Genomic DNA, 20,107 nt, shown 5'->3' on the forward strand with positions numbered 1-20,107 from the left:
GGGCTCTGGTCAAATGTAGGGCACTATGAAGGGAATAGGGCTCTGGTCAAATGTAGGGCACTATGAAGGGAATAGGGCTCTGGTCAAATGTAGGGCACTATGAAGGGAATAGGGCTCTGGTCAAATGTAGGGCACTATGAAGGGAATAGGGCTCTGGTCAAATGTAGGGCACTATGTAGGGAATAGGGCTCTGGTCAAATGTAGTGTACTATATAGGGAGTCATTTGGGACACAAGCCAGGAACACACAATGACAAGACACATAAAGGCTCTTTGGACAAGCATAGGGCACTTTGTGACGAAGACACAACAGACATACTGTAGTGGACGAGTGACTCAGTAACCTGGCGACAGTCTGCTGTTAAAGAACGAATGAGAAGGCTGGACGACTGACAGGACGGCATGTGCAAACAGACAGTGTGAGTGTGTCTGCCTGTCTGTGTCAGTGCATACATTCCTCTGTCTTCTAGGACTTTCATTCCTCCCAGAATAAACATCTCTGTATATTCACGATGCGGTCGTTGACGCCCCGCGCCAGGTATCTAGATGGGTGGTGGCCGTGGCGATGCTCCCCGGGTCTCTCCAACCGCCGAAGGTCTTCTCCAGGAACACAGCGGTGGCCAGGGAGAGACGGTCCTGCTGCTTCCCCACTACCAGCTGCAGTCCCAAGGGTAAACCCTCCGCACTCAGCCCCAACGGACACTGGGTCACCGGAAGACCCAGAATGTTAAAGATACCTGTGAGGGATGAGAGAAGGGTACCGTGTCAGAGCTGATAAAAATGTTGACACCAAAAGAAAGTTTAGGATCTGTACTTCAGGCAATGGCTGTCATTTAGGGATAGATATTATCCTGACCAGGTAAAGAACATATGAGGCTCTGCAAACTACTGCCTACCTTCCACCACTGACACCAAGCTAGATAAAGCACCACTGACCAGTGTAGGAGAAGTTGAAGGGGGTGAAGAGGGGATGGTGGTGTTTGGGGGCGAGGTGCGGGTGAGAGGGGTAGAGCAGCACCCCGTCTGTCCCCAACAGTTCCTCCAGGTCCTTCTGGAGAGACTCCTTCTGCTGCAGGATGAACTGGGTGGGCTGGGACCTCTGGAACATCTCTACCAGGACCAGACCTGAGAGAGGAGGTAGAGAGAGAGCGGTAGAGAGAGGCAGAGAGAGAGAGCGGTAGAGAGAGGCAGAGAGAGAGAGGGGTAGAGAGAGGCAGAGAGAGAGAGAGCGGTAGAGAGAGGCAGAGAGAGAGAGGGGTAGAGAGAGGCAGAGAGAGAGAGGGGTAGAGAGAGGCAGAGAGAGAGAGGGGTAGAGAGAGGTAGAGAGAGGTAGAGGGGTAGAGAGAGGTAGAGAGAGGTAGAGGGGTAGAGAGAGGCAGAGAGAGGTAGAGGGGTAGAGAGAGGCAGAGAGAGAGGTAGAGGGGTAGAGAGAGGTAGAGAGAGGTAGAGGGGTAGAGAGAGGCAGAGAGAGAGAGGTAGAGAGAGAGCGGTAGAGAGAGGCAGAGAGAGAGAGCGGTAGAGAGAGGAGAGAGAGAGAGAGAGAGGTAGAGAGAGGCAGAGAGAGAGAGAGAGAGGCAGAGAGAGGCAGAGAGAGGCAGAGAGAGAGAGTAGAGAGAGGCAGAGAGAGAGAGAGCGGTAGAGAGAGGCAGAGAGAGAGAGAGCGGTAGAGAGAGGCAGAGAGAGAGAGAGCGGTAGAGAGAGGCAGAGAGAGAGAGAGCGGTAGAGAGAGGTAGAGGGGTAGAGGGTTAGAGAGCGGTAGAGAGAGGCAGAGAGAGAGAGAGCGGTAGAGAGAGGCAGAGAGAGAGAGAGCGGTAGAGAGAGGCAGAGAGAGAGAGAGCGGTAGAGAGAGGCAGAGAGAGAGAGAGCGGTAGAGAGAGGCAGAGAGAGAGAGAGCGGTAGAGAGAGGCAGAGAGAGAGAGAGCGGTAGAGAGAGGCAGAGAGAGAGAGAGCGGTAGAGAGAGGCAGAGAGAGAGAGAGCGGTAGAGAGAGGCAGAGAGAGAGAGAGCGGTAGAGAGAGGCAGAGAGAGAGAGAGCGGTAGAGAGAGGCAGAGAGAGAGAGAGCGGTAGAGAGAGGCAGAGAGAGAGAGCGGTAGAGAGAGGCAGAGAGAGAGAGGGGTAGAGAGAGGTAGAGGGGTAGAGAGGGTTAGAGAGCGGTAGAGAGAGGCAGAGAGAGAGCGGTAGAGAGAGGCAGAGAGAGAGAGAGCGGTAGAGAGAGGTAGAGGGGTAGAGAGGTAGAGAGAGGTAGAGGGGTAGAGAGGTAGAGGGGTAGAGAGGTAGAGAGGGTTAGAGATAGGTAGAGAGAGGTAGAGGGGTAGAGAGGTAGAGGGGTAGAGCGGTAGAGGGGTAGAGAGAGGCAGAGAGAGAGAGGTAGAGAGAGGTAGAGGGGTAGAGAGGTAGAGAGAGGTAGAGAGAGAGAGCGGTAGAGAGAGGTAGAGGGGTAGAGAGAGGTAGAGGGGTAGAGAGAGGCAGAGAGGCAGAGAGAGGCAGAGAGAGGCAGAGAGAGCGAGCGGTAGAGAGAGGTAGAGGGGTAGAGAGGTAGAGAGAGGCAGAGAGAGGTAGAGAGGGGTAGAGAGGGGTAGAGAGGGGTAGAGAGGGGTAGAGAGGGGTAGAGAGAGGTAGAGGGGTAGAGAGGTAGAGCGGTAGAGAGAGGTAGAGAGAGGTAGAGAGAGGTAGAGAGAGGTAGAGAGAGGTAGAGAGGGTAGAGAGGGGTAGAGGGGTAGAGCGGTAGAGAGAGGTAGAGAGAGAGAGCGGTAGAGAGAGGTAGAGGGGTAGAGAGGTAGAGAGAGGTAGAGAGAGAGAGCGGTAGAGAGGTAGAGAGAGGTAGAGAGGGGTAGAGAGAGGTAGAGAGGGGTAGAGAGGTAGAGGTAGAGAGAGGTAGAGGGGTAGAGAGAGGTAGAGGGGTAGAGAGAGGTAGAGGGGTAGAGAGAGGTAGAGAGAGGCAGAGAGAGGCAGAGAGAGGCAGAGAGAGGCAGAGAGAGGCAGAGAGAGGCAGAGAGAGAGAGCGGTAGAGAGAGGTAGAGGGGTAGAGAGGTAGAGAGAGGTAGAGAGGTAGAGAGGGGTAGAGAGGGGTAGAGAGAGGTAGAGAGAGGTAGAGAGGGGTAGAGAGAGGTAGAGAGGGGTAGAGAGGTAGAGGTAGAGAGAGAGTGGCAACGAGAGGGAAAAAGGACAGTCATTTGTATGTACCAACACACTCCCAGTCCCAGTCTGACGTGGGTCGGGACCAGTGAAACATCTCTACCAGGACCAGAACTGAGAGGAGTTCTGGTTATTTCATTTACAACAATGTGCCCCACTTTCAAGAGCACAGAGTTAAATGAAAAACAATATAACATTATCCTCAGTTATAGACAACATGACATAGTTGAAAAGGGAGAGGGGGACAGGGAGAGAGAGAAAAGGAGGGAGGAACAGAGAAGTAGGGGAGGCCTACTACATGTCCTTAAACCATCACACACCATCACATAACCAACACATAACAATCACACACCTATAGCAGCCACGGTGTGCTTGGAGAGTCCCACAGTCCACTTAGCCATCTCCCATAGAGGCCACACCTTCTTCCCATGGTCAGACATCAGCTCTGCAAACGATGTGGGCTGCTGTTGGACAAACAGGCATTTAGACCATTAAGGCAATACTATACATTCAAGCACTCAGAGACAAGCAAAAACTCACACAAATAGATACACACCTTTCCATCCTTCCCCGGGGCTCCCATCATCGCACTCCAGATCTGGAAGGAGTATTTGAGCTGAGGAATCTTCAACTGCTGAACTTTGACCCCCAGGTCTGCCTCCAGACGCTCTACCACCTGGGGAAGACATGGTGACACTGAATTCTCTAACGTTCTCTCCCTCCCTCTCTCTATTTCCATCTTCTAATCTTCCTCAGTCTCTCCTGATTCAACCATTTCCCTCATCTCTTATCTCCTTCTCTCTCTACCTCCTTTGCTCCATCTCCCCCTTTCTTTCTCCAACTCACTCTCCTCTCTCTCTCTCTTACCCTCCTCTGAGCCAGGACTAGCTGCTGGTCGACAGGAGACACCAGAGGAACTGTCCTGTCTCCCTCCCCTCCTCCCTCTCTTACCCTCCTCTGAGCCAGGACTAGCTGCTGGTCGACAGGAGACACCAGAGGAACTCTCCTGTCTCCCTCCCCTCCTCCCTCTCTTACCCTCCTCTGAGCCAGGACTAGCTGCTGGTCAACAGGAGACACCAGAGGAACTGTCCTGTCTCCCTCCCCTCCTCCCCCTCTCTCTCTCTCTTACCCTCCTCTGAGCCAGGACTAGCTGCTGGTCTATAGGAGACACCAGAGGAACTCTCCTGTCTCCCTCCCCTCCTCCCCCTCTCTCTCTCTTACCCTCCTCTGAGCCAGGACTAGCTGCTGGTCGACAGGAGACACCAGAGGAACGCTCCTGTCTCTCCCCTCCTCGTCCTCTCTCTCTCTTACCCTCCTCTGAGCCAGGACTAGCTGCTGGTCTATAGGAGACACCAGAGGAACTCTCCTGTCTCCCTCCCCTCCTCCTCACCCTCCTCTGAGCCAGGACTCTGCTCTGAGCCAGCCAGGACTAGCTGCTGGTCTATAGGAGACACCAGAGGAACTCTCCTGTCTCCCTCCCCCTCCCCCCGTCCTCTCCCCTCCTCTGAGCCAGGACTCTGGTCTCTCCTGTCTCCCCCCCTCCTCTGAGCCAGGACTAGCTGCTGGTCTATAGGAGACACCAGAGGAACTCTCCTGTCTCCCTCCCCTCCTCCCCCTCTCTCTCTCTTACCCTCCTCTGAGCCAGGACTAGCTGCTGGTTGACAGGAGACACCAGAGGAACTCTCCTGTCTCCCTCCCCTCCTCCTCACCCTCCTCTGAGCCAGGACTAGCTGCTGGTTGACAGGAGACACCAGAGGAACTCTCCTGTCTCCCTCCCTCCCTCCTCAGGAGACACCAGAGGAACTCTCCTGTCTCCCTCCCCTCCTCCTCACCCTCCTCTGAGCCAGGACTAGCTGCTGGTCGACAGTAGACACCAGAGGAACTCTCCTGTCTCCCTCCCCTCCTCCCTCTCTCTCTCTCTTACCGTCCTCTGAGCCAGGACTAGCTGCTGGTCTATAGGAGACACCAGAGGAACTCTCCTGTCTCCCTCCCGTCCTCCCCCTTCCCTCCTCCCTCTCTCTCTCTCTTACCCTCCTCTGAGCCAGGACTAGCTGCTGGTCGACAGGAGACACCAGAGGAACTCTCCTGTCTCCCTCCCCTCCTCCCCCTCTCTCTCTTACCCTCCTCTGAGCCAGGACTAGCTGCTGGTCAACAGGAGACACCAGAGGAGAGCCTCCATCGTGAGGAACAGAGAAGAACCGTAGTCTCTTCAGATCCACCTCAGATGACAGAGACAACCTGCAGATGGGGAGGCAGAGAGAGAGAAGACATGGTCATATCTGGGTGTTATTAACGTCTAGTCAATGTTCATCTGTGCATGTTGTTGTTTTTTTGTTGCCCCTCTGTACCTGTCAGCGTTGGCTCCTCCCATAACTCTGAGCATGGGCAGCAGGTCCTGGGCGTAGCGACACATTGGGCCTGTACACAGGAAACCAGGCTGCTGCCCCGAGGCCGGGGGGAACTGACCCACGTTAGATACTACACCTAGAGAGAGAGAGAAAAAGAGAGAGAGAGGAGAACTGACCCACGTTAGATACTACACCTAGAGAGAGAGAGAGAGAGAGAGAGAGAGAGAGAGAGAGAGAGAGAGAGAGAGAACTGACCCACGTTAGATACTACACCTATACTGTAGAGAGAGGAGAACTGACCCACGTTAGATACTACACCTAGAGAGAGAGAGAAAAAGAGAGAGAGAGAGAGAGAGAGAGAGAGAACTGACCCACGTTAGATACTACACCTAGAGAGAGAGAGAAAAGGAGAGAGAGAGAGGAGAACTGACCCACGTTAGATACTACATCTATACTGTAGAGAGAGGAGAACTGACCCACGTTAGATACAACACCTACAGAGAGAGGAGAACTGACCCACGTTAGATACTACACCTACAGAGAGAGAGAGAGGAGAACTGACCCACGTTAGATACTACACCTACAGAGAGAGAGAGAGAGAGAGAGAGAACTGACCCACGTTAGATACAACACCTACAGAGAGAGAGAGAGAGAGAGAACTGACCCACGATAGATACTACACCTACAGAGAGAGAGAGAGAGAGAGAGAGAGAGAGAGAGAGAGAACTGACCCACGATAGATACTACACCTACAGAGAGAGAGAGAGAACTGACCCACGTTAGATACTACACCTACAGAGAGAGAGAGAGAACTGACCCACGTTAGATACAACACCTACAGAGAGAGAGAGAGAGAGAGAGAGAGAGAGAGAGAAACTGACCCACGATAGATACTACACCTACAGAGAGAGAGAGAGAGAACTAACCCACGTTAGATACTACACCTACAGAGAGAGAGAACTGACCCACGTTAGATACTACACCTACAGAGAGAGAGAGGGGAGAACTGATCCACGTTAGATACTACACCTACAGAGAGAGAGAACTGACCCACGTTAGATACTACACCTACAGAGAGAGAGAGGGGAGAACTGATCCACGTTAGATACTACACCTACAGAGAGAGAGAACTGACCCACGTTAGATACTACACCTACAGAGAGAGAGAGGGGAGAACTAACCCACGTTAGATACTACACCTACAGAGAGAGAGAACTGACCCACGTTAGATACTACACCTACAGAGAGAGAGAGGGGAGAACTGATCCACGTTAGATACTACACCTACAGAGAGAGAGGGGAGAACTGACCCACGTTAGATACTACACCTACAGAGAGAGAGAGGGGAGAACTGATCCACGTTAGATACTACACCTACAGAGAGAGAGGGGAGAACTAACCCATGTTAGATACTACACCTGTCTAGAGGGAGAATAATGGACAACATCAGTAGAACACCCAGAAACACACACACACCTGCAAGCAAACAAAACCACACAAACACACACAAAGGACGTGTGTTCATGTATGTTGATGATTCAACCATATACACATCAGCAACCACAGCTAATGAAGTCACTGAAACCCTTAACAAATAGTTGCAGTCTGTTTAGGAATGGGTGGCCAGTAATCAACTGGTCCTGAACATCTTAAACTAAGAGCATTGGATTTAGTACCAATCACTCCCTAAGTTCTAGACCTTAGCTGAATCTGGTAATGAATGGTGTGGCTGTTGAACAAGTTGAGGAGACTAAATTACTTGATGTTACCTTAGATTGTAAACTGTCATGGTCAAAACATACAGCTTCAATGGTTGTAAAGATGTGGAGAGGTCTGTCTGTAGTAAATAGATGCTCTGCTTTTTGACTCCACAAAGAAGGTCCTGCAGCCTCTAGTTTTGTCTTATCTTGATTATTGTCCAATCATGTGGTCAAGTGTTGCAAAGAAAGACATAGTTAAGCTGTCGCTCATTGTAATCAGAGGGCTGATATAAATACTATGCTGCCAGTCTCTCTTGGCTAACAGTTGAGAAGAGACTGACTGCATCACTTCTTCTTTTGATAAGAAACATTGTGTTGAAAATCCCAAATTGTTTACATAGTCAACTTACAGTGCATTCGGAAAGTATTCAGACCCCTTAACCTTTTCTACATTTTATCACGTTAGAGCCTTATTCTAAACCAGATTAAATAGTTGGTTTCCCCTCAACAATCTCCACACAATATCCCACAATGACAAAGCAAAAACAGTTTAAAAAAAAGAAGTTTGCTAATGTATAAAAAAATTTAAAAAATGAAAATATCTGAATTACATAAGTATTCAGACCCTTTACTCAATACTTTGAGGCACCTTTGGCAGTAATTACAGCCTTGAGTCTTCTTGGGTATGACGCTATAAGCTTGGCACACCTGCATTTGGGGAGTTTCTCCCATTCTTCTCTGCAGATCCTCTCAAGTTCTGTCAGGTTGGATGGGGAGCATCACTGCACAGCTATTTCCAGGTCTCTCCAGAGATGTTCGATAGGGTTCAAGTCCGGACTCTTGCTGGGCCACTCAAGGATATTCAGAGACTTGTCACGTAGCCACTCTTGCGTTGTCTTGGATGTGTGCTTAGGGTTGTTGTCCTGTTGGAAGGTGAACCTCGGCCCCCGTTTGAGGTGCTGAGCACTCAGGTTTTGATCTCTCTGCACTTTGCTCTGTTCATCTTTCCCTCAATCCTGACTAGTCTCCCAGTCCCTGCCGCCGAAAAACATCCCCACAGCATTATGCTGTCATCACCATGCTTCACTGATGGTGCCAGATTCCTCCATATATGACTCTTGGCATTCAGGCCAAACAGTTCAATCTTGGCCACAGCACCTCAGCCACGCTCAAGGTCCTAAACGATATCATAACCGCCATCGATAAGAGACATTACTGTGCAGCCATATTCATCGACCTGGCCAAGACTTTCGACTCTGTCAATCACCACATTCTTATTGGCAGATTCGACAGCCTTGGGATCTCAAATGACTACCTCGCCTGGTTTACCAACTACTTCTCTGACAGAGATCAGTGTGTCAAATCGGAGGGCCTGTAGTCCGGACCTCTGGCAGTCTCTACACAGGGTTCAATTCTCGGGTCGACTCTCTACTCTGTAAACATCAATAATGTCTCTCTTGCTGCTGGTGATTCTCTGATCCACCTCTACGCAGACGACACCATTCTGTATACTTCTGGCCCTTCTTTGGACACTGTGTTAACTAACCTCCAGACGAGCTTCAATGCCATACAACTCTCCTTCCGTGGCCTCCAATTGCTCTTAAATGCAAGTAAAACTAAATGCATGCTCCTCAACCGATCACTGCCCGCTCCTGCCCGCCTGTCCAGCATCACTACTCTGGACGGTTCTGACTTATAATATGTGGACAACTACAAACACCTGGGTGTCTGGTTAGATTGTAAAGTCTCCTTCCAGACTCACATTAAGCATCTCCAATCCAGAATTGGCTTCCTATACCGCAACAAACCATCCTTCACTCATGCTGCCAAACATACCCTCGTAAAACTGACCATCCAACCGGTCCTCGACTTCCGAGATGTCATCTATAAAATAGCCTCTAACACTCTACTCAACAAATTGGATGCAGTCTATCACAGTGCCATCCGTTTTGTCACCAAAGCCGCATATACTACCCACCATTGCGACCTGTACGCTCTCGTTGGTTGGCCCTCGCTTCATACTCGTCGCCAAACCCACTGGCTACAGGTTATCTACAAGTCTCTGCTAGGTAAAGCCCCGTCTTATCTCAGCTCACTGGTCACCGTAGCAGCACCCACTCGTAGCACGCGCTCCAGCAGGTATATCTCACTGGTCACCCCCAAATCCAATTCCTCCTTTGGTCGACTTTCCTTCCAGTTCTCTGCTGCCAATGACTGGAACGAACTGCAAAAAATCACTGAAGCTGGATACTCATATCTCCCTCACTAACTTTAAGCACCAGCTGTCAGAGCAGTTTACAGATCACTGCACCTGTACATAGCCCATCTGTAAACAGCCCATCTATCTACCTACCTCATCCCCATACTGTATTGATTTATTTATCTTGCTCCTTTGCACCCCAGTATCTCTACTTGCACATTCATCTTCTGCACATCTACCATTCCAGTGTTTAATTGCTATGTTGTAATTACTTCACCACCGTGGCCTATTTATTGCCTTAACTCCTTTATCGTACCTCATTTGCACTCACTGTATATAGACTTCTTGTTTTATTTTGTTCTACTGTATTATTGACTGTATGTTTTGTTTATTCCGTGTGTAACTCTGTGTTGTTGTATGTGTTGAATTGCTTTGCTTTATCTTGGCCAGGTAGCAGTTGCGAATGAGAACCTGTTCTCAACTAGCCTACCAGGTTAAATAAAGGTGAAATAAAAATATATAAAAAACAAAATGCCACCAGGGGTCTTTTCACAGTCCCCAAATCCACAACAAATTGAAGAAAGCGTACAGTATTACATAGAGCCATTATTCAATGGAACTCTGTTGCTCAAATGAACAGCAAACCTGGTTTAAAAAACAGATAAAGCAACACCTCAAGGCACAACGCCTCTCCCCTTTTCACCTAGATAGTTTGTGTGTATTGTATTGACATGAAAGCTGTGTGCCCTTTTTAAATGATTGTAGTTCTGTCCTTGAGCTGTTCTTGTCTAACGATGTTCTGTATCATGTTTCATGTTCTGTGTTGAACCCCAGGAAGAGTAGCTGTTGCTTTAACAACAGCTTATGGGGATACTAATAACATACCAAATATTAAAATACACACACACCTGCAATTAAACACAACCACACACACGATTAGAAGGAACTGGCCCAGTTACATCCTACAGAGAGAGCAGATTGGTGTGAGTGTCTCATAGGACGTGTCCCTCTACAACGTGGGATAGATACAAACCTCCATGCACACAACACTCACACACAGGTGTCAGAATGGACGCCCTCACCTGATGTTGGCTTGTGGCCGAAGATGCCGTTGAAGAATGCTGGGATGCGAATACTGCCCCCAACATCAGAGCCAACCCCTATCACGGAACCACCGCCCCCCAAAATACTGCCCTCCCCTCCTGAGAGAGACAGACAGAGAGATAAAGGTCATACTAGATGGTAGTAACAATATATTGAAGGTTGACAGTAGAGGTAACATTCTATTATCTGCTCCATTCCACCGTATCCCAAACATTCTGTTGCCATTCCATTCCATTGGAGACCATCCATTCCATTCCATTGGAGACCATCCATTCCATTCCATTGGAGACCATCCATTCCATTCCATTGGAGACCATCCATTCCATTCCATTCCATTGGAGACCATCCATTCCATTCCATTGAGACCATCCATTCCATTCCATTCCATTGGAGAATGACAGCGGTGTAACTAACCGGAGCTTCCTCCTGGTATTCTCTCCAGGTCGTATGGGTTGTTGGTGATTCCATACAGGTGGTTATGGGACTCAAGCCACATGCAGAGCTCACTACAGTTAGTCACCCCCAGAGGAATGGCCCCTGCCCTCTTCAGCAGAGCCACCGGGGGAGCGTCCGTTGCCGAAATCACCCCCCGCCGTGACACCAGCCCTGTGGAGTTAGGCATGCCTGGGGAGAAGAGAGAGAGAGAGAGAGAGCGAGAGAGAGGAGAGAGAGCGAGAGAGGGAGAGAGAGAGAGGGGATGGTAAATGGGGACAGTGAACAAGGCATTGGAACAAACAAGGCTTTTATTTAAACTGTAGTAGTTCAGTAGGTTTCCAATTTCAGCAGGTTTAGACCTTGAGAGTGAGGGAATGGCACAGAGACAGATAAGACTTTAGCAACAAACGTTGCATCAAGGACAACCAGTGGGGAAAGAACACTGATTGCAGCACAGGCACAACTACAGGTCAGGGTATTGGCCATGTTGATCATATTATCCTCACTATAAGTAGCATTAGTAGCCTGCCCTGGACGCAAGACTCCATACTTTGGCACCAAACGTTGCATCAAATATTGAAATACAACAGACAGCAGTACTGCTGCAGGTCAGGGCAGTGACCCTGTTTACCAGAGTACCAGGGTTCATAGAAATAAAGTGACTCTATTCTAACCATCATTAGAAGGTGTAGCATTAGCAGCCTACCCTGGAGGGAGAAGGCCTCTTTGACAGTGAAAGGGACACCCAGTAGAGGAAGCCTGTCCTCCAGAACATCCTCTCCTCCTGTCTCCTCCTCTATCAGCTTATCCACCTGGGCTGCCTCCTGCAGGGCCAATGAAAACCTGAGAGAGATGGGTGGAGGGATGAGAGATGGGTGGAGGGATGAGAGATGGGTGGAGGGATGAGAGAGATGGGTGGAGGGATGAGAGAGAGAGAGAGAGAGAGAGAGAGAGAGAGAGAGAGACAGAGACAGACAGACAGAGAATAGGAGGTAAAAGATAAAGGGAGGATGGGAGTGTGGCTTGACTTGAAATGCACAGTGAAAGTAGGTGTCCTCTCTCGATCTCACACACACACACACACACACACACACACACACACACACACACACACACACACACACACACACACACACACACACACACACACACACACACACACACACACACACACACACACACACACACACACACACACACACTCTCTCTCTTACCTGTCCTTGACCATGGCATTGATGAGAGGGTTAATCTCTTGGATGCGGTCTATGTAGGTCTGTACCACCTCCACACTGGTTACCTGAGCGAACAGGGGCAATTATATCAATTACAGCCTAATTCATCAAGATATTCTGTGCCCCAAATGCCACCCTATTCCTTGTTAGTGCACTACCTTTGACTAGAAGTAGTGCATTACATAGAGAATAGGGTGCCATTTGGGATACAAACATGATCAATCCAAAAAAGAAATGAGAACCACAACCGTGAATATTTAGGATGAATATGTCTATTCTCGTAGGCTGTAAACACTGTAAAAAGCTAATCTGAGAGTACAATTGGCAGGATGTATAGTGACATTACCAGATGTTCAAAGCACTGTAACGTTACATAGCAGAGAGAGAACGGGAGTGGGGGAAAGAGTTCCTATTGTCTCTGTCTCTACCCCAAAATGGCACACTATTCCCTTTATAGTGCACTACTTTCAACCAGAACCCTATGGGCCTTGGTCAAAAGCAGTGCACTATATAGGTCACCAGTTGCCATTTGGGATGTAGCCTCCTCTGACTACAGTGACCTTTGTGCAGGTTAAGTCAAGTCCCCTCCGGTGGCTCTACGTGGCCCCCTGCCACTATTGTTTACGTTCTAGAAGTAAATCCCTCTCAACAGGGAGCCCGGCTCAACCATCAAAAGCCACACAAATCTGTGTCCCAACTGGTACCTTATTATGTAGTGTACTGCTTTTGAACAGAGACCTGTATGGAATAGAGAATCAAACGACAGTATATCCTCTGGGATGTGACAGGATGTGTTTGAAAACACAACCAACTTGAATGTATTTTATATGAAATGATAATTCAATAGGCTACTTTATTCAAGTAGGCCCAGAGTAATACAAGTACTATTAGGTACGAAGTACAGTAAACTACTGTCAGTAAACTACTGTCGTGAGTTATTACTAGCCTACATATCCCAGCATTCGTCAGTGCCACCGAGTCACCTTGCAGCATCTTTCTCTTCCCTAAACATTCCGAGCTACGATGCATAATAAAACAAGCAACTGGCAGTTCTTCATTTACCCCGGACATTTCTGTATGACTACACGTTATGTCACGATCTACCGGGTGGCATTTAACTACCTAACAACACTTTAATAAAGTTCACCTGCCTCTCTCCGTCGAATCATGCGGGCGAGCCGCATCGCGGGGACCCTCAACAGTGGGTTGGTGATTGGTGGGAGCCTCCTCACCGACCTGTCGGCCTCCCGCCGCTGAGCGAGCAGCTGGAATACGGCAAACAGCAACCTGACCGCTCCCCGCAGTATCGAGGCCAGGAACCGCTCGAACCGTGTCAGCGCCATTCCTACCGATAGCGGAAGACTAGCTATTTCGACATGAGATTTCGGGTGCCAGAAATTGCCGTACTACTAAAAAAGATCCACTGCTCAGTCTCTATCCACTCTCCCAGAATGCAACGGGTGTGCTGTAATAAAATGAACCTCTGCCACTGCTCGCTGCAGGTGTTATGTCAGACTCAGTTTCTTGCATGAAAGTTAACCGGAATTTCCGTAGGGGACCCCATACAATCAGATATGTTATATCACCGCTACGGAAGAAAGACTGCAGTCAGAGTGCAGTATAACTACAGTATACATAAAACACTTTTTTTACTACAGTAATTTTGCAGTGTAACTGCAATTAGAGTGCAGTATAACTGCAGTTCAACTGCAGTACAATGCAGTTATCAACTGCAGTTGAACGCAGCAATTACTGGGTCCAAAATACCACAGTCGACTGCAGTTACTGCACTTCTCAAAACTGCATTTTTTTGTTGTTGTCAGGGCACAATCACAATGAAAACGGTCTTATCTGTTGAAACTACACAGTGAAACAATTACATTGCATTGTTATACAGCAGTTTAATGTAGCAGACAGCGCTGTCTTTGCAGTGTCGTTGTTCCGTTTACTACCACTAGATGGCAGCAAACATCCCAGTCCAACGCTTCAGCTTCCTCCATTCAGACCCGCAGAGACAGTACACACACAAAAAAAGCAGACACGCACTATTTAGGAACTTGGACTGTTTTTGAACAGTAGGAAGGAGTAGGCTGCTCAAAATACAGTTATTCATTTGTGGAAATGTCTAAAGTTTTTTTTAAACACATTGCATTATGCTTTGGTCTTGATCTTTACTGATAATAAGTGAGCTGCCTGTAATGGTTATCAAGCACCAATAGCAATCTCTCATTAGCCTGCATTTCTTTAATGATAGACAAAACCATCCAATAGAGAGGCAGGAGGCGGGACCACAATTCCTTTCCAGCCATTACAATGAGCTTGTCCTCCTATAGCTCCTCCCACCAGCCTCCACTGACAGAAAACGAACCATACAGACGCAGAACAAAATGAATGTGATGAGCCATGGAATATCTGTGCTGCTTTGCTCCTTCAATGGTTTCCACTCATGTTGCTTTGGATAACAATAAAGTTTGAAACCAATAAATGAACACCTGTCCAGTGAAAATCTCACAAAGTTAATATTCTGTTAATTTCGACCCAAATAATGTTGTTGACTCATTCTTTACTCGAATTTGTGGCCAAAGCATAAATTGGAGAAAAAATATGTCTTCATAAAAATATGTCTCCATCTCAAACTTGTATCTCAAACAGACTGTTTAAAACATGCTTGCTATTTCTTCATAAGGAATGATGTCATACTCCTGAGGATGAGCTGGCCAATCAGCAGTCTACTCACGTTCATATTTTTATGACCGGTATATGCCCCATTCTGTTGTTGTGGTGACACCTTTCCAACACAGAAAAGCATTTTAACATAATGCACTTATTTAGAATTTTTTGGAACTTAAACTATTTCACTCATATTTTTATGAATTATAGGTAATAATTTATAGAAATCTGGAAACACTGGAGAGTTACTTTAACATACACCTGGCGTGCTTTTTTCATTCCAATACCTTAATTTGAGTGTCTTCATGGAAGTAGACAGTTTTTTACCCAATAGCTACAACCCATGCCTCAAAGGACCGCTGCCGACAACAAATACTTACAACTTTTGCTGTAGTAGCAGATATGAACAAGAAGGTAAAGTTTGACAGAGGTCAGATGGAGGAGAGGATTGTGGATATCTACGTCAGTGCAGACACCCTGAGAGACGGTGAGACCAGCACCAAGAGAGAAGAGACAGCAGACACTGTTACAAATAATTGACCAACATAACACACCACAAGTCTCTCTTATTTGTCTACAGAGCCTGAGAGCTCAGGGAAGAGACCCTTCCTAGTTGCTGCAGTGTGTCTGTGAATGCTGTGTGTTCTCCTACTGGCTGGGATCATAGGCCTGTCTGTCTACTGTGAGTATAAAGCCCTCATTACATTGACTAGACTTGATGCTGTGTGTTCTCCTACTGGCTGGGATCATAGGCCTGTCTGTCTACTGTGAGTATAAAGCCCTCATTACATTGACTAGACTTGATGCTGTGCGTTCTCCTACTGGCTGGGATCATAGGCCTGTCTGTCTACTGTGAGTATAAGGCCCTCATTACATTGACTAGACTTGATGCTGTGTGTTCTCCTACTGGCTGGGATCATAGGCCTGTCTGAATACTGTGAGTATAAAGCCCTCATTACATTGACTAGACTTGATGCTGTGTGTTCTCCTACTGGCTGGGATCATAGGCCTGTCTGTCTACTGTGAGTATAAGGCCCTCATTACATTGACTAGACTTGATGCTGTGTGTTCTCCTACTGGCTGGGATCATAGGCCTGTCTGAATACTGTGAGTATAAGGCCCTCATTACATTGACTAGACTTGATGCTGTGTGTTCTCCTACTGGCTGGGATCATAGGCCTGTCTGAATACTGTGAGTATAAGGCCCTCATTACATTGACTAGACTTGATGCTGTGCCGTCTTCATCACAGGTCACCAGATTTTCTACTTTTCTATTTACATCTTGGCCTTACCTTTGGATGTTGCTTGGCAACGTGACATTCTTGCTGCGCTCAAAGTTACTGTAAACATTATAGTTATTGTTCTTACTATTTTAGCAGTTCTGATGTTATCTAATTTAGTGAGCAACTTCTCTTTTTTTAGTCGTTGCAGATAATGAGGTCTTAACGAGATTCATAGTTTATGAAAACAAATGTACTGAAGAGAGAGAACAACTACAGACTGAGAGAAATGTTCTCAGTGGGAGGCTAGTAAATCTACCGCACTAAATGATCATGTCATTATCACACAGGCCCGAGCATGTGTCTGTATTCGGTCATTAAGTGTACAGTGTAAGAAGTTGGACGTCAATTCATATTTTCATCTTTCACAACAACCCTGTCCTGTAACCTGTCACAAGTATGAATCGATTTAGTACTTCCTGTCTACTGAGACGTAAACCTGGGAGGAGAGCAGAGAGGACTGTCTGGAGAGAGGAGCAGACCTTGTGATCATTAACAGCAATATGGAACAGGTAAGAGAGAGAGAGAGAGAGAGAGATGATATGGGTGTGCAGGGGTTAGATATAATCAAACAGAATACGTATATATGTTTATCTTTTTCAAAAACAGAAAATGTTCTTCAACCTCAACAAGAGAGTCTGGATTGGTCTGACTGACTCTGTTAATGAGGGGACCTGGAAATGGGTGGACGGCACCCCACTGACCATCCCAAGGTAAGAGACTACTGCTCTATAATAACACTGACCACCCCAAGGTAAGAGACTACTGCTCTATAATAACACTGACCACCCCAAGGTAAGAGACTACTGCTCTATAATAACACTGACCACCCCAAGGTAAGAGACTACTGCTCTATAATAACACTGACCACCCCAAGGTAAGAGACTACTGCTCTATAATAACACTGACCACCCCAAGGTAAGAGACTACTGCTCTATAATAACACTGACCACCCCAAGGTAAGAGACTACTGCTCTATAATAACACTGACCACCCCAAGGTAAGAGACTACTGCTCTATAATAACACTGACCACCCCAAGGTAAGAGACTACTGCTCTATAATAACACTGACCACCCCAAGGTAAGAGACTACTGCTCTAATAACACTGACCACCCCAAGGTAAGAGACTACTGCTCTATAATAACACTGACCACCCCAAGGTAAGAGACTACTGCTCTATAATAACACTGACCTACTGCCTATAATAACAAGGTAAGAGACTACTGCTCTATAATAACACTGACCACCCCAAGGTAAGAGACTACTGCTCTATAATAACACTGACCACCCCAAGGTAAGAGACTACTGCTCTATAATAACACTGACCACCCCAAGGTAAGAGACTACTGCTCTATAATAACACTGACCACCCCAAGGTAATACACTACTGCTCTATAATAACACTGACCATCCCAAGGTAATACACTACTGCTCTAATAACACTGACCACCCCAAGGTAATACACTACTGCTCTAATAACACTGACCACCCCAAGGTAATACACTACTGCTCTAATAACACTGACCACCCAAGGTAATACACTACTGCTCTAATAACACTGACCACCCAAGGTAATACACTACTGCTCTAATAACACTGACCACCCCAAGGTAATACACTACTGCTCTAATAACACTGACCACCAAGGTAATACACTACTGCTCTAATAACACTGACCACCAAGGTAATACACTACTGCTCTAATAACACTGACCACCAAGGTAATACACTACTGCTCTAATAACACTGACCACCAAGGTAATACACTACTGCTCTAATAACACTGACCACCCCAAGGTAATACACTACTGCTCTAATAACACTGACCACCAAGGTAATACACTACTGCTCTAATAACACTGACCACCAAGGTAATACACTACTGCTCTAATAACACTGACCACCCCAAGGTAATACACTACTGCTCTAATAACACTGACCACCAAGGTAATACACTACTGCTCTAATAACACTGACCACCAAGGTAATACACTACTGCTCTAATAACACTGACCACAGAGTAGGTCCTCCATTCCCAACTGGTGGGCCGAGACTGACCACAGAGTAGGATCATAAAGAGCAGAGAGGAACAGGTAAAAGAGAGAGAATATATATTTAGTAGATGCTCTTATCCAGAACAACTTACAGGAGTAATTAGGGATAAGTGCCTTGCTCAAGGATACACCAATAGATTTTCACCTTGTCGGCTCAGGAATTCAAACCAACAACCTTCGGTTACTGGCCCAACACACTTATCCGCTAGGCTACCTGCCACAGACATTGTGTTAAATATGCATTATAAAGGTTTGTATCATTTCAGCCAGTAGCTTGGAAGGTAGCGCTCACTAGCCAAAACAGGTCCCCAAAATGTGGTATCCATTTCATATGATATGGATCAGGTCCAAATGGATGGACCTGAATATATATATATTTGTTCTGTGTAATTCCACCTTAGATTTCCTCCTGTATATATAGTTCCTTAAACAGCAATGCAGAGAAAGTACCATGCAGCCTTTACACAGGCAGCCCACTTCTGATTATTTTCCACTTATTGGGCAAAAGATCAGAATTGGGCTGCCTGTGTAAACGTAGCCAGAGAGGCCTATTTCTCGCAGATCCAATGAATTGCCCTGAGATGCTCAACATCCCACCATACTCTTTGGCTGATGAAAAGTAAGAAATATACCCACAGTTCTCCACTCCACCAATGTTACTGCGGGGACCTGGAAATGAGTGGACGGCACCCCACTGACCACCCTGGACCACCCATACGTAGAATGTATGCACACATGACTGTAAGTCGCTTTGGATAAAAGCGTCTGCTAAATGGCATATATTATTATTATTATTATATATTAGGTAAAAGACTACTGCTCTAATAACACTGATCACAGCGTAAGGAGTAGGACTGATTCTCTGTGTTGTTCATACTGTTGCGGGTGAGCTGCCTGAATGTTCACCTGCTGTTCAAGATCGAGGTTTGTCCTCAGACATCCCACTCAACACTCCCACCATACACTTTTTGGCTCTGAGACGGTGACCAGTCTAACTCTGTGTTGGTTCTACTGCAGGTATTGGGAGTGGAGAGCGTAATGGTGGTGGAGTAAAGAACTGTATGTTTATATGCTTACTTCTCATCAGCCAAATGGACATTTTAGTCATTTAGCAAAACTTTTTATCCAGAGCGATTTACAGGAGCTATTAGGGTTAATTAAGTGCCTTGCTCCAGGGTACATCAACAGATTTTTAATCCAGTCGGTGTGAGGAATTGAACCAGCGAACTTTCGGTTACTGGCCCAATGCTCTTAACCGCTAGGATTCATAGAGTGAAGAGTTTTATGATGATATTGTTGTTTTGCTCTGTTGGAGGGGGGCTCTGTTTTGATGAGGAATCCATGTTTGAAATATCCCTGTTTTGATTAATATCTTGAAAAAGATTTGTAAAATGTACTATGTTCCTTGACAAAATGCAGTTGTATATGTATTTTTTTACAAAATAGAAAATAAAATAAACTTTGATTTAAAAATGTATACATTTTTAACATGCGTGTTTGGCCTCATTGAATTACCGTTCAGGCTTTCCGACTTGTTGATCTTCTACTAAAGATACTGAGGTCAGGTCTTGACACAATTAAAGTGATTTACACAGGGTCGAGGTTGTGGGCCTAAGGGGGCCTGGCCCACCCTAGCATACCTCTTTGCCTCTCCAAATAAAATATTGAAATATTGATAAGATAGACCCGTGCAGACAGAAAGACGCATCAATACCAGATAAAGCATCTGAGCGTGCGAAACAGCGCCCCTCTGTTTCAGTATGTGTAGACCATGTATCTGATGCTGTCTGGACAGTGAAACAGCGCCCCTCTGTCTCAGTATGTGTAGACCATGTATCTGATGCTGTCTGGACAGTGAAACAGCGCCCCTCTGTCTCAGTATGTGTAGACATGTATCTGATGCTGTCTGGACAGTGAAACAGCGCCCCTCTGTCTCAGTATGTGTAG

At 46.9% G+C, this 20,107-nt stretch overlaps 1 protein-coding gene across 2 annotated transcripts; it reads right to left on the reverse strand.

The window, feature by feature from the left end:
* Window positions 1–109: 109 nt before the first annotated feature.
* LOC124013075 (fatty-acid amide hydrolase 2-A-like) lies at window positions 110–13,662 on the reverse strand. Of its 2 annotated transcripts, XM_046327225.1 has the most exons (11): window positions 13,305–13,659; window positions 12,136–12,218; window positions 11,628–11,764; window positions 10,901–11,110; window positions 10,465–10,584; window positions 5,483–5,618; window positions 5,255–5,372; window positions 3,691–3,810; window positions 3,487–3,598; window positions 936–1,124; window positions 110–736 (listed from the first exon to the last, which is right to left on the reverse strand). In XM_046327225.1, exons 1-11 carry the CDS (start codon window positions 13,494–13,496, stop codon window positions 507–509), a joined length of 1,647 nt encoding a protein of 548 aa, XP_046183181.1. In that variant the 5' UTR covers window positions 13,497–13,659; the 3' UTR covers window positions 110–506. The 2 variants fall into 2 exon arrangements, with proteins under 2 accessions (XP_046183181.1, XP_046183182.1); XM_046327226.1 differs by lacking the exons at window positions 10,465–10,584; window positions 10,901–11,110 and having other exon boundaries at window positions 13,305–13,662.
* Window positions 13,663–20,107: the final 6,445 nt, after the last annotated feature.

The sequence above is a fragment of the Oncorhynchus gorbuscha genome, linkage group LG24 (genome assembly GCF_021184085.1).
Source record: "Oncorhynchus gorbuscha isolate QuinsamMale2020 ecotype Even-year linkage group LG24, OgorEven_v1.0, whole genome shotgun sequence".
Taxonomy (NCBI): domain Eukaryota; kingdom Metazoa; phylum Chordata; class Actinopteri; order Salmoniformes; family Salmonidae; genus Oncorhynchus; species Oncorhynchus gorbuscha.